The 13232-nt window shown below is 41.0% G+C and overlaps 1 protein-coding gene across 5 annotated transcripts; it reads left to right on the top strand.

The window, feature by feature from the left end:
* The first annotated feature begins 2475 nt into the window (after window positions 1-2475).
* On the top strand, window positions 2476-11461 carry LOC103981048 (probable inorganic phosphate transporter 1-10). Of its 5 annotated transcripts, none has more exons than XM_065163164.1 (10): window positions 2476-3054; window positions 3199-3325; window positions 3940-4069; window positions 4278-4404; window positions 6711-7683; window positions 7766-7941; window positions 8568-9077; window positions 9157-9315; window positions 9399-10264; window positions 10331-11461. In XM_065163164.1, the coding sequence occupies exons 9-10, from the start codon at window positions 9561-9563 to the stop codon at window positions 11286-11288; spliced, it is 1662 nt and encodes a 553-aa protein (XP_065019236.1). In that variant the 5' UTR covers window positions 2476-3054; window positions 3199-3325; window positions 3940-4069; window positions 4278-4404; window positions 6711-7683; window positions 7766-7941; window positions 8568-9077; window positions 9157-9315; window positions 9399-9560; the 3' UTR covers window positions 11289-11461. The 5 variants fall into 5 exon arrangements, with proteins under 5 accessions (XP_065019236.1, XP_065019243.1, XP_065019232.1 ...); XM_065163171.1 differs by adding an exon at window positions 5564-5641 and having other exon boundaries at window positions 8568-9315; XM_065163160.1 differs by having other exon boundaries at window positions 8580-9315.
* Window positions 11462-13232: the final 1771 nt, after the last annotated feature.

Below are 13232 nucleotides of genomic sequence, written 5' to 3'. Positions count from 1 at the left end.
TCAGATTCATTATGAATTTAAAATCTTATCTAAGATATTTTTGTACTTAAAATATTAGTTTAATAGTGATGTACCAAATTCATTGACCAAATGTTAAGGGTTCACAACTTAATCTGACATATTTTTAAGATGCTGACTAGCCTTAGCTACTCAAGACCTATTATGATAAGGTCAAGTTTGAGTTGATAAAGAATTTGATAAATTATCAGAAGTTCGAATTGCTACTTATCTTTTATAAAAAAATATGTATAAAAATAATTCACATTATATATATATATATATATATATATATATCGTATTAAATCTTATATAATAAATATTCTTTGGTAAATATCCCAAATGAGCATGATAAGCATACTTAGAAACACTTAACATGTAAACTTAAGGACCTAGTGGGCTATGTTGAGGGTAGTCAGCACACACGATCGTTTGGAGGAAACAAACGTAGAAACATAGAGAAAGGAGTTACTCAGAGGAGCAAACATCCGAAATTGATATTCAGAAGAATGGTCAACCCTTAGTGTGAGAGACACTACGAGGACAAATGAATTGGGAAGAACACAATGCATAAAAGGTTGAGATGATTGAGTTTGAGTTATGATTTGAAGTTAACAACCAAATTTGATGGTGCTCAAGACAAGCGAGGTGTTTGGCAAAGGATGAGACCGTACAATATGGGATGAGTTACTCAACGATCAATAGAGTTGTATAAAACTCACAAACGTGAGGGAAATTGCTAATTTAAAGAATATGATACTAATGTAAGGGCTTATATGTGGACAATAGACTATCCAAAGCGATCAAAACTCGACGTCGTTAAGCATTAAAACTTTTTTCTTTAGTATGAAAAGGTTAGATCCGTATGAGGCTGAAGTGTATAGCAATTTTAGTATAACATTAAGCTTTGAGAGGTGCAACGAGATTACTATATTGATGAAGAGTTGTAATCTAACAAATGCGTTCATGAGAATAGAATAATACACAGTTTGTTCAACAAGACAAAATAGTCTAAGGGGATGATGGTATTTGAAACTTCCAGAGGGAAGGATGTGAAAAGAAAAGTTATTCCAATGAGATAGATATCTAAGAGGGATAAGTCCTATTTCTCTAGAGGAAGAATCATGTGTAATTGACTACATATGTTGAGGAAGAATACCTTAAGATAATAATTCCATAAGGCTCAGAATTGAACGAGTGACGAGGGGTCATCGCATAATCTCATATGAGATAATGTGATAATAGATACATCATTAGATCAAGTAGGGAAGCGACCCAAGGTAATACTAAATGAAGCCATACTTATAATCGATATTGAGATCAGGCTTAACGGAGGACTGACATATGGAATGGTGAGTGCGAAAGACACCATCAACTAACTGAATGCAAACCGAGGAGTGGAGTAACTTCGATAAAATTTGATGAAGTACACAAACTGTATGAAGGGAGTCAACATAAAAGAAGGAACATGGAGCAAAGGCATTTGATAGAAGAACTAAGACGACTCAACTTGCGAAGGCAAAGTTACGGTTAGAATGCCTTGACATGGGCTAAGAGGATGTGAAAGCTAATACTCTTGAAAATTATATCGTAGTGCTGTCATTCGAGTTGCCACGAAGGAAGCAATGCGCAATGGAGATTGTGCCAAGGGGCAAAGGTTCAGGATTCAAACAATTGCATGCCAATTTCAACGAAGTCAATAGATTTTGAGAGCTATTAGGCGATAGACTATTATAGAGTTGTGCTTTGTTCGGGTGTGACTCGATAGCGAGTGGACAAAAGTCAATTGTCAAAAAAGTGAACACAAGAGGAGGTGGCAGATGTCTTGCAATGTGCTAGTAAAGGCCACACATTAAAAGATCATAATCCGAATTTATTCTACAAATATCAAAATACAATAAAGATGTCACTATGAGACAATATAATGCAGCGAATCGTGGTGGAATAGTTCGAGATAACACGACACACACGGGAGAAATCTCATAAGGGACTTGATCATACAAATGTATGATTGGAAGTTACTGAGAGCTCTACTTAGATAAACAACACTATGATAAGAAGAGTTATAGATTCAATGAGTAAATATCATGATATTATAAAGGTGGGCTTCCGTGCGTCTATCAAATTTTATATCATATGAAAGTTTTAATCATCAGCATACGAGAGATGTATACCACTAAGGAAAAATTTCGAATGTAAATACCAATGAAGAATCTTACGAGGGAGACTTAATCGTTTGAAAAACTGGACCGATTAGAGAGCTGGAATACTCCAAAACTTATATTTATTTTAAAAAGTCCGCACAAGTTAGGTTAGAGGAGACAGTAAACCGATGCTATTACCACGGAAGCAAATCAACGTGAATCCTATAATATAAATAGCGATGGCCGAGTGAGTTATAACATGAAAACTGTTAGAATAACATGAAAGTACTGAAGTAGATAGATGATCGAAAGGAACTCAACTATCCAAAATCAAACATTGAACTCGAAGAGGTACTACGGATCTATCGATTGTGGAACTAGCGACGCAAGGGCGATACGAATTCACCCGTCCATTCTTCTTCGTTATAGTAAGAGTTTGCGATAACGCAAATAGATATTCTTCCGTGAAAGCGATCGATTCGTTGCATTTTCGAGCTCGATCCCATCCCTCCTCTTTCTATTTCTTCGATCCCTCTGTTGGATTCCTTCCCATCTCCAAGAAAATTCTCTTCTTCTCTTCTCTGTTTTAAACCCCTAATCTAGGGATTCGGCGGTTGGTCCGGTCCTCTCCTTCCAAATCGCTTTTTTTCCGGCCTGGAATTTTGGTTCTTGTGGGACCGTTCGATGTCTTTCCACCACCCGCTGCCGGGCTCGGCGTCGAGCTCCAGCTCCGGGCCCCACCACCTGAGTTCCCCTTTTGGGGACACAGACGTATAGGAAGGTCTTCGTGAGGGGCCTCGCGTGGGAGACGAAGAACGAGACGCTGCGCCGCCACTTCGAGCAGTTCGGCGAGATCCTCGAGGCCGTCGTGATCGCCGACAAGAAGGCCGGGAGGTGGAAGGGTTATCGTTTCGTGAGTATTGCTCACCTTAGCGCTTCTTGCGGGTTCTTTGGTAGGATGGAGATTTTGAGGAGAGAATTGACTTGTCAGTGTTTTTCTCTGTTATGGCGACTTCTACATTGGATGTGACGATGTTTATTTGCATGGAGGAATTAGGTAACTTTTCGAGATCCGGAATCTGCAAGAAGAGCATGTGCAGACCAAAGCCCAGTAATCGATGGCAGACGGGCAAATTGTAACTTGGCTTCACTTGGGCGGCTTGGCACTTTTCCAACATTTGGTGGTATAACTCCGAATCTCTGATTATGGTAGTATTTCTGAAAGTTGCATTTCAATCTTTCCTTGAGATTGATAAGTTGCATCTCAAAATATGTTGAATTGCTCCATATAAGTTATCCAATTTATTGTTTCTCATCACTACTTAAGTTGCTGCCCTTAATGGCAGTAACAAGACTCTGGATGATATAGTAACCATGATCCAATGCATTGTTTTATTTTCGCATTTGGCTGTTTATTATTGGATAATTTCATTAATGTGGAGGTGTCAACATATTTTGTCTTACAAAAGTGGTACCTCCTGCTCATATAATATATGTTGAGTAGACCAAGTCACTTAATTGTGCTAATTAAGTCAATCATAAAGTCATTGGCTCTAGAGGGCACATCTTTTATATTAAGGTGGCATTTAATTTATTTTTGTGTGCCACAATATTTTTTCAAGTTACATTGGAGTGTGCTGTCTGCTAATTTCACCTATATCTTCTGTGACCTTTCCATGGTCCTAAAGTCCCTTTGCCCTAGGTCACTCGTTTAGTGATAGTCTCAGAGTGCATTATGGTAAGTATATCAAGCAAACTGGACTCATAAATTTTTTTCTTTTTCAATCGTCATCACCAGGTAAATCTACTCCATTTGGAAGAGGTCCTTGACCTGTCCAATCAAGCGGCTTATGGAAGATATTACTGTATTCAATACTCTTGAGGGTGCAATTCTCGAGTTCATTAATATACATGTTGCTTTCGCACAGGTAAATATGATAGTAGGTTGACTAGCTTATGATCTGGGAAATGCTGAATGATGGTTCAAAACTATGCTATGGGAAATGCTGAATTATGTTTCAAAAATGAATTACATCATTCTTTATGTTTTCACTCTTCTTCCTTAGTCATATATGCATAACATGTTAGACACTTTTTAACATAAACATTGTTTTGTTTGTTGGATCTCTATTTTAGCGCGCCCAAGGTGAGACCTCTACGTTGGAGCTGTCTCACTTCCACGCGGTTCATATGTTGGAAGCGCTGCTCCTCAACAATCAGTTCCATTCAGCTACCGTGAAGGGTTACCATATCTGCCATATAGGTTAGTTTATCTCCTTTGTGTTTTTTTGAACAGTAGTTTTTTGTTAAAGAAACAGAGTACTGAACCTTGGATTGGGTATCTACAACTGTTATCATATACCTAAGTAGATTTCTGTATCTGGGGAACTAATCACTTGGATGAATGAGCGCAAGAAGCACTGGAACTAAGAATTGTGGAACAGAAAAAAAAAAAAAAATTCTGATCTTGTTGTCTGTTTGTAGTTTTGTATCTTAAATGATATGATCATAAAGCCCTAACCTTTTAGAAGAAATCCATCAGTGGGAGTTCTCTTCTGATTTACATTCTAACTTCAGATTTTGGCATACTCGAAAAGAAAGAAAGAAAGATTTATATTTTTTAGGTTTTTTGAAGTGTGTATGATGATACGAGTTGTCCTAGAGCTACGTTTCGTCTGTGTGTGACCCGAGAGTGGATGGACGAATGTTAATTGCTAAAGGAGTGAACACAATCAAAGATGACAGAGGTACTATAATATGCTGGCGAGGGTCACACATAGAGAGATTGTAGTCTGAGTTCATCCCACAAATATTATAATATAATAGAGATGTCACCAAGAGGTGATATAGTACAGTGGATTATGGTAGAATAGTTCGAGGTGATGTGAAACACACGAACAAAGTCCTGTGAGGGACTTGATTATACAGAGGTATGATCAGGAACTATTGATAGTTCCACTTCAGTGAAAATTATGATGACAAGAAAGGCTATGGTTTCAAGGAGTGAATGTCATGGTATCATAGAGGTGAATCTTCCATACATGCACCGAATTTTACATTGGATGAAAGCCTTAGTCATAAGCATATGAGGGCTGTATACCACTGAGAGAGATTTCGAATGTAAGTACCAATGAATCACATGGAGGAGACTCGATCATATAGAAATATGATCGGAGTAGCTGGAGAGTTAGACTTCTCCAGAACTCATATTCGTTTGAGGGAGCTCGATAAGTCAGAGGACAAGGTCCTTATGGACCATAAGAGGTTTCAAGGAGGTTAACCAGACGGACATGCAAGGGTGTCACACAACTTAGGTAATACAAGCTAAGTTTATTATAGGTCTTACTCCATTATTCTTGATGCCTTTCTGAACTAACTGAGATTGGAATTTGTTATTTTCAATTGATACCCTCAACTTGCAGCAGGACAAAGAACCACAGTGTTTCCATATTTTTGGCACGCATTCTTGCCCTGAAAGTTATCATCTACACATTCTAGTGGTTAGTTCTACTTAATATCCAATTATATATGTGATGCTCTTAATGAATTTCTTACTTATGATGTTTTTTTCTTGGTGAGTCTTGAGTAGTTGACGAAAAGGGTATATCCATGTAGCTTATCCTAATTGAGTAGTTTTGGATTTTAATCCTATATGCATGTGCACTCAAGGATTTGGTTGTTATTTACTGTTCCTATGCCAAGCTGTTAATAAGGAGGAAGACACAACATGTTGGCATGCATTGATGTGTTTGATTTAGCTGCTATGCATGTCTCTTCTACATGCTGATGTATCTTACATACAATCATTAGTTCTTTGAAGTAAACCAAGCTTTTAAAGTTTTATGATGTTTTAGTTATTTGTTATTTTAAAATTCTTCAACCATTTTGTCCCGTTCTGAACTGTTCTTTGATCTTTGAATTCTCAGTTTGATCTTCTTGCTCACGTCTATATAAGAGTTGAAACTTTTTTGTCTCTTATTGTTTCCAGTCCTAAAACACAGTCAAACCATGATCTTTGTGGAATGATAATTATCTTTCGTACAAGTCAAAAATATTTAGAAGCTTTTAAAGGATGGTTCACTATTTTGTTTGGAGATTCCCTCCAGATATTGCAGAATTGATTATTTGTAATATGACAAGTACCAGGAAGCAGGGTCATTTTTGGGGTTCCTACTTCAAGTTCTTGATCAAGTCATTGCAGCAAAAGTGATTCCTACTTCATAATCCCCTTGGTCTTGCTTTCATGCCAGTTTTTGGTGTTCATGCATCTAAAACTCATATCTTAAGTTCCTGAAAGTATACTTAATGTATTCTGTGCTTTACACAAGGGATCTTGAGGGTTCCCTGTTTATGTTTGTTTGTATCAACATCAGGACTTGTTCTTGTATTAGCAAGACTGCATTTTCACTCCGAATAGGATATTCTATATAAATCAAGCATACTCATGTTGTTTCTTTCTATGCTTTGTTTTAATGTAAGAAAATCTGGTATTACAGATGCCATATTGCTGTTCTTTTTGTTGTTCATGATAATAGGATATCGGATTAAGAGATGGATCCTATTTTGCAGCTTGTTCTGGTTGTGGTCTATAAATTCTGTTTCTCCCATGGAGTGAGCTGAAAGCACAAGAGCTTGGATTACTCTTTGTCGCAGTGTGGTCTATAAATTCTGTTGCCCTGCTGGAATCTGCAGTTGCTTGTGGAACAAGAACAGATGGTAATCCCAAATCATGTCCAACAATCTGTAGGATAGATTATGGATGTCAGCATTGGAGTCCGACAACCCAAGTTGGGAAACTTAGTTGCAAGATGGGATTCAAATGAGATGGATATATTCTGGCATTCCTATGGAAAGTTCATCGTCAATACAACAGTGGATATGCAGATTCACCACATCAGTTTCCGACAGAGTCCAAAAGGTGGATCTAATGATATCAAACAGTATGCAGAGGCATGGAGACCTATCTATGTTCAGACTCATTTCTAATCTGCAAACATCATATCTTAAGTAAAAGCAAGCATTTCAAGATCAGAGGTTTATGATCATCTGCACGAGAGAATTATCACATGATCGTACATTCTTTGCCAAACCCCAAACCCTTGCGAGTGGGCATGTTGAGTTTAGCATATTCAAAACAAAAGGAGCTCAATTACTATACACCTGGTATGAGTTGTCTGCAGAGGCACACTAGCATCTCAATTACTATTCCCCTGGTATGAGTTGTCTCAACAACTTTTCAAGCTCATTCTTATCCAAAGATTTTAAATGGATGTATCGCCACAATGCAACAAAGATGATCAATCATCCATGTTGAAGAAAAGGAAAAATAAAATCATACTTTGGAGTTGGAAAATTTGTGGCCATTGCTCTGTAAGATCCTCTCATATCAAGCAGGCTGCAATTCATAGATAACATGTACTCTGCAGTGGGTGGCAAGAATGAATTACTTGTTGGCTGAACTATCTATTTCAGCAAACTAAACAACACCTGTTGAAAGCCAGAAGTCAATGTCCAGAAAAAATACCACATCTGTGAGAAAAAGGTGTAGACATCCCTCCTGTATCCCCTTATTACCAGCATTACTGACACATTCTCATCTAAGAAGTCCATGTACCTCCATGTAGGAGTAAAATGGTTGGTTCAAAGGAGGGAATGGCGACGGCGGGAGGCTGACAAGCCTTCTGCTGCCATCTAAGGTTCTGTTGCTCATGTTGTTGAATTCTCATTTGGTAGGATCAACTGAAATAAGGGAATTTGACTCTGATATCCACCAGGCCAACCTTTATGCAAGTTCAAGGAGGTATTTCTCTTTATTTTAGTAAATTTTATTGTGTCTTTCCTCTACTATGATTGATGATTTTGAATAATTGGTGCTTTAATGATTGCAGAGTCTTTGAAGGGTAATAAACAAATGGTCTTTATATGTATATATATCATATCCAAGTTTAGAAATGCTAATAGTCAATTGGCAAAATTTAATTTCCATAATATGAGAGTAAAGTGTTGAATGTTATGGAGATATATACAGAACTTATATTGAAGGGGTTAAATATTAAAATCATTAGTTTTGAAGTGATATTTATGTGTGTGTGTGTCTGGAATTCAGCTTAAACAAATCATGGTCTTTTTCTTCTACAACAAGCAATCTACCAATATTCATCTACGAGTCTAAAGAAATGATGTGTTATGTAATCTTACTGGATCAAATAGTCAACAGATGGAATATCAAATTCAGTGACAGCTGTGTTCATTTATTGTGCCCAACAAGTATATTTTTTTTCTTTCTCCTCTGAGCAGAGTGTCACTATCTTATTGTTAATTAAAGCTGCTTCTTAATGCTGGAAACTTGCACTTGCATGACTGCTTATGTATATGTACATAGTCTATTGAGTGCTGATCTCATCCAGACAAGGTGATATCTTGCAGTGTTGTCCCCAGGCAATCTCCCAAGCCTCCAGGAGTGGCAGCAGAGAAAAGTTCCATATCAAGCTTTGTAGGGTGATCATGGATGCCAAAAGATTAATAATCTTCATATTATGAATATTTTAAGAGGGGTATAGATACAAACCAAATTTGTCATGGATATGGGTTGAGATGGATTCTAGATATGTATAGAAGTAATTGTTATTTGGATTTAAGATAATACGAAACTGATTAGAAGCTATGAAGCACAATGTTTAGGTAAGATAAATCAGACAATACATCTATGTTCTTCTCAATTGTGTTTATTGCACAGGCAAGAACATTTCACATCAGACATGGACTATTTAGGTTTCCATAACAGTTGATAAGAAAGGTCCAGGTGCATCCTCTCCTCTGAAAACGTCTTGTGAGCTACACATTTGGCTCCTCTAATCATTTGCTGGCGCTGACCATTCTTCATCTATTGCACTGACTCGTAGCTGATCCATCCAAGAAAGAAGAACCACCGATGAGGTTGGCAGCCATCGGCTGAAGACAAGTTCTACTCGACTGCAGGTAACTAAGCTTAAATTTCTCTGCCTTCTTGTTCCAGGAACAAACCGGAGAAGAAAAAGCCAAGTTATCAATCTTCGGCAGCGAAGACGACGGCCCTTCTCCCATTGGTTGAACCGTGGATCCGATCACGTCAGATGCCCCGCGCAGCGACGTCTTGGTGGGACGCATTCGAACACCCCACACGTGCGCTACTCGGGTACGTGCTCGATGATTAGTGGGCGAGTCCATGTCTGTTGTTCGTGCCCTTTCCCCGGATCATGTCAGTACGTACTTATTTAGATATTGGAGATCTTCGGCATCTACCTCGGAATCTTGGTTTCGAGTCCTCGCTTCGTGTTCGATCATGTCAACGGTGGGCTGTCATAACTGCTTCTCTTCTGCTGCTGTCGTGCCACTCTGACCGATCCTGAAGCTGGTGTCGTGTTCTTGGGATCGAGCAAGATGGCCTTGAAGGTGCTCACCGCGCTGGATCACGCGAGGACGCAGTACTACCACTTCAAGGCCATCATTATCGCCGGCATGGGGCTGTTCACCGATTCCTACGACCTCTTCTGCATCGCCCCCGTGATGAAGCTGATCGGCCGGATCTACTACGGCGACGCGCGGGCAGACAAGCCCGGCGTGACGCCGCCGGCGGTGGTCTCTGCGATGGTCGCGGTGGCGCTGGCGGGCACCGTCATCGGTCAGCTCGTCTTCGGCTTCCTCGGCGACCGCATCGGCCGGCGGCGCATGTACGGCCTTTCGCTGCTCCTGATGGTGGCCAGCTCCTTTGCCAGCGGATTCTCCATCTGCCGCACCCGCGGCTGCGTGCTGACCAGCCTCTGCCTCTTCCGCTTCCTGCTGGGCATCGGCATCGGGGGCGACTACCCACTGTCGGCCACCATCATGTCGGAGTTCGCCAACAAGCGGACGAGGGGGTCGTTCATCGCCGCCGTGTTCTCGATGCAGGGGTTCGGGATCCTCGCGAGCTCTGCGGTGACCATGGCGATAACGGCGGCGTTCAACAGGGCGACGGAGAGGGGCGACGCCGGGCCGCTGCAGACGCCGGAGTCGGCCGACTTGGCGTGGCGGATCATACTGATGGTGGGCGCCATTCCGGCGGGGTTGACGTTCTACTGGAGGATAGCGATGCCAGAGACGGCCAGGTATGAACACCCTCGCTCCGTGGTCACCATGGAAATCATACGATCACATCGACTCTTCCGCTGCAGATTCACAGCACTGGTAGAACAGGACGTGATGAAGGCGACCGCCGACATGGGGAAGGTGTTGGGGGGCTTGGACGTGCACAACTTCGCGGAAGACGCCGAAGCCCTGCGCAGGTCACCCCAGCCTCGTCCTCCCTCCTACGGCCTCCTCTCGCGGCAGTTCCTGCGCCGGCACGGCTGGAACCTCTTCGCGTGCGCCATGGCGTGGTTCCTCGTCGACATCCCCTACTACAGCAGCACCCTCTTCCAGTCCCAGATCTACCAGCCCTTCTTCCCCCGCCCCGAACACGTGAACGCCTACCAGGACGCCTACAACGTGGCCAAGTTCCAGGCCATCATCGCCGCGGCCTCCACCATCCCCGGCTACTTCGCCACCGTCTACTTCATCGAACGCGTCGGCAGGCGCAGGATTCAGATGATGGGGTTCTTCTTCATGGGCCTCTTCCTCTTCGCCTTGGCAGGCCCCTACGACAATTACTGGAACCACCACACCAACGCCGGCTACATCGTCCTCTACGCCCTGACCTTCTTCTTCTCAAACTTCGGACCCAACACCACGACCTTCATCGTGCCCGCCGAGCTGTTCCCGGCGCGGTTCCGCTCCACGTGCCACGGCATCTCCGGGGCCGCCGGCAAGGTGGGCGCCATCATCGGAGCAATCGGATTCCTCTGGGCCTCTCAGGCGAGGAACAAAGAGGACGTGGCCAGCGGGTGGAAGCCGGGAATTGGAATGATGAACGCCTTAATAATCTTGGCTGGTGTTTGCATGATAGGAGCAGTACACACCTATCTCTTCACGCCGGAAACGAAGATGAGGTCTTTGGAGGAGAACGAGGGAGGGGGAAGCCAAGATGGAGACAGCCATGAGGACGTCGATGGAGAGGAGAACAAGTACAGTACACCAAGTCCTCTCAGTGTTCAACCTCTAGTCGGGCAATCTCCATTGCAGTCTCCTGGATAGTTACTGTGTATCCGATTAAGAATGTCATTTCCACACATCGAGATCAAAGAATTGGGTCATTGATAGGATCTGTGGCATAGGAGACAGTTTTATGTTCCTTTTTATATTGAAGACAACACTAGAGAACCTGTTTACTAAACAACAATAAAAATAAACTTAATGTATTGCCATCATGCTTGGCATCATTTGAGCATGTAATGGTTTGCATTGGGGCATGTACTTAAGTTCGTAAAATACGAAGGCTGTGATGATTAGAACATCGAAATGAAGGATCCATACATTGGTTGGTATATGAAGAACCTCGAGACAATAACGATGCATCCTCTCGACAACATAAAACCAAAGATTAATTATGTAAAATCAAATCAATTCCAACATACGCACTCATAAAATCATACCTGCAATTCCAGAATAAATGCATCTGAATTTTGGGTAGTGCAACTCTCACACTTGGTTTCAAGTTTCTCTCCCCACTTTTTCGCACGTATTATATATATATATATATATATATATATATATATATATATATATATATATATATATATATATATATATATATATATATATATATATATATATATATATGTGTGTGTGTGTATATATATATATATATATATATATATATATATACACATATATATGTATATATATATATGTATATGTATGTATATATGTATATGTATGTATATATGTATATGTATATATATATATACATATATATATATATACATATATATATATATACATACATATATATATATATATATACATACATATATATATATACATACATATATATATATACATACATATATATATATATATATATATATATATACATACCTGAACACCCAACACTTCACCCCTCGTCATCTTCTTCCTTTCCTGCTTTCCATTCTATAAGAACTCGCCACAGCCCCATTGCCAGTGCACCAAAACAAGTTAACACCCCCTCTCTCTCTCTCTCGATGTTGGCGAGAACCAAAGCCCGCACCTACGCCAAAGTTCGACAAGCTGAGATCGCCAGGGCCGCCGCGGCCGATGCCAAGCGCAAAGGCCCTACTGCCACAGCCGACGACGCTCTTGAGAGCAAGAAGACCCAAGTCTATCGATGCAACCGCTGCGGCGAGGAGTTCCGGTCGTTCCAAGCTCTCGGCGGGCATCGCAACGCCACCGCAAGCTGAAGCTTCTGCTCGGCATGGCAAACGATGGGCCGCCGACCAACAGGGACAGTCCACCCGCTGCAGAAGTCATCTTCCTCCCTCGTCAGTTCCACCATTCTGAAACCCTAGACGCGTGGACCAGCAATAACGTGCATGCGGCAAAGGTTGAGGGAAAACGTAGCTGGCCGGCGGAGAAGGAAGCGGAGGCTGATCTCAAGTTGCAGCTGAACACTTATGGGACCGACGTGGTGCGGTCGAAGAATGAGAACGAGGAAGAAGACGAGGATGATCGATGGGAGCACGCCATAATTGTAGATCCGGAGCAGCAGTGTCCTCAAGTTGATCGACATGTTGCAGCTCCGGAGGAGGAGGATGATGATGAATGAACTCGACTTGACTCTTAATGGAGGGTTAAAAAGAAGTTATAAATAAGTGATGTGTTTTCTAAAATAAAATTTTATAAAATAAAAAAAATAGGATGAATTTTTTTTACTGAAAATAAATATTTACCAACTAAGCTAATCAGCAGATGAGACTTCGAACCCTCAATATAAGTAAGAAGATCTAATACATTGTCACCAAATAAATTAAATATTACATAAAGTTAAAAGAAATATGCACAAGAATTAAACCCAAAACCTTTGGAATACAATGAAAAGCATTTTATAATAAAAATTTAAGGTATTTCATCCTTTTATAACATAAACATTAATTAGTGGTTGAGGCTCTGGTTCCAGTTTTTCTTATTTGATCAGTTAGTTCCATCTGAATTCAATAACTA

This window comes from Musa acuminata, chromosome BXJ1-4, assembly GCF_036884655.1.
Source record: "Musa acuminata AAA Group cultivar baxijiao chromosome BXJ1-4, Cavendish_Baxijiao_AAA, whole genome shotgun sequence".
Classification (NCBI taxonomy): domain Eukaryota; kingdom Viridiplantae; phylum Streptophyta; class Magnoliopsida; order Zingiberales; family Musaceae; genus Musa; species Musa acuminata.
Note: the sequence above shows the minus strand (reverse complement) of the source record. Positions and strands in the feature narration are given on the sequence as shown.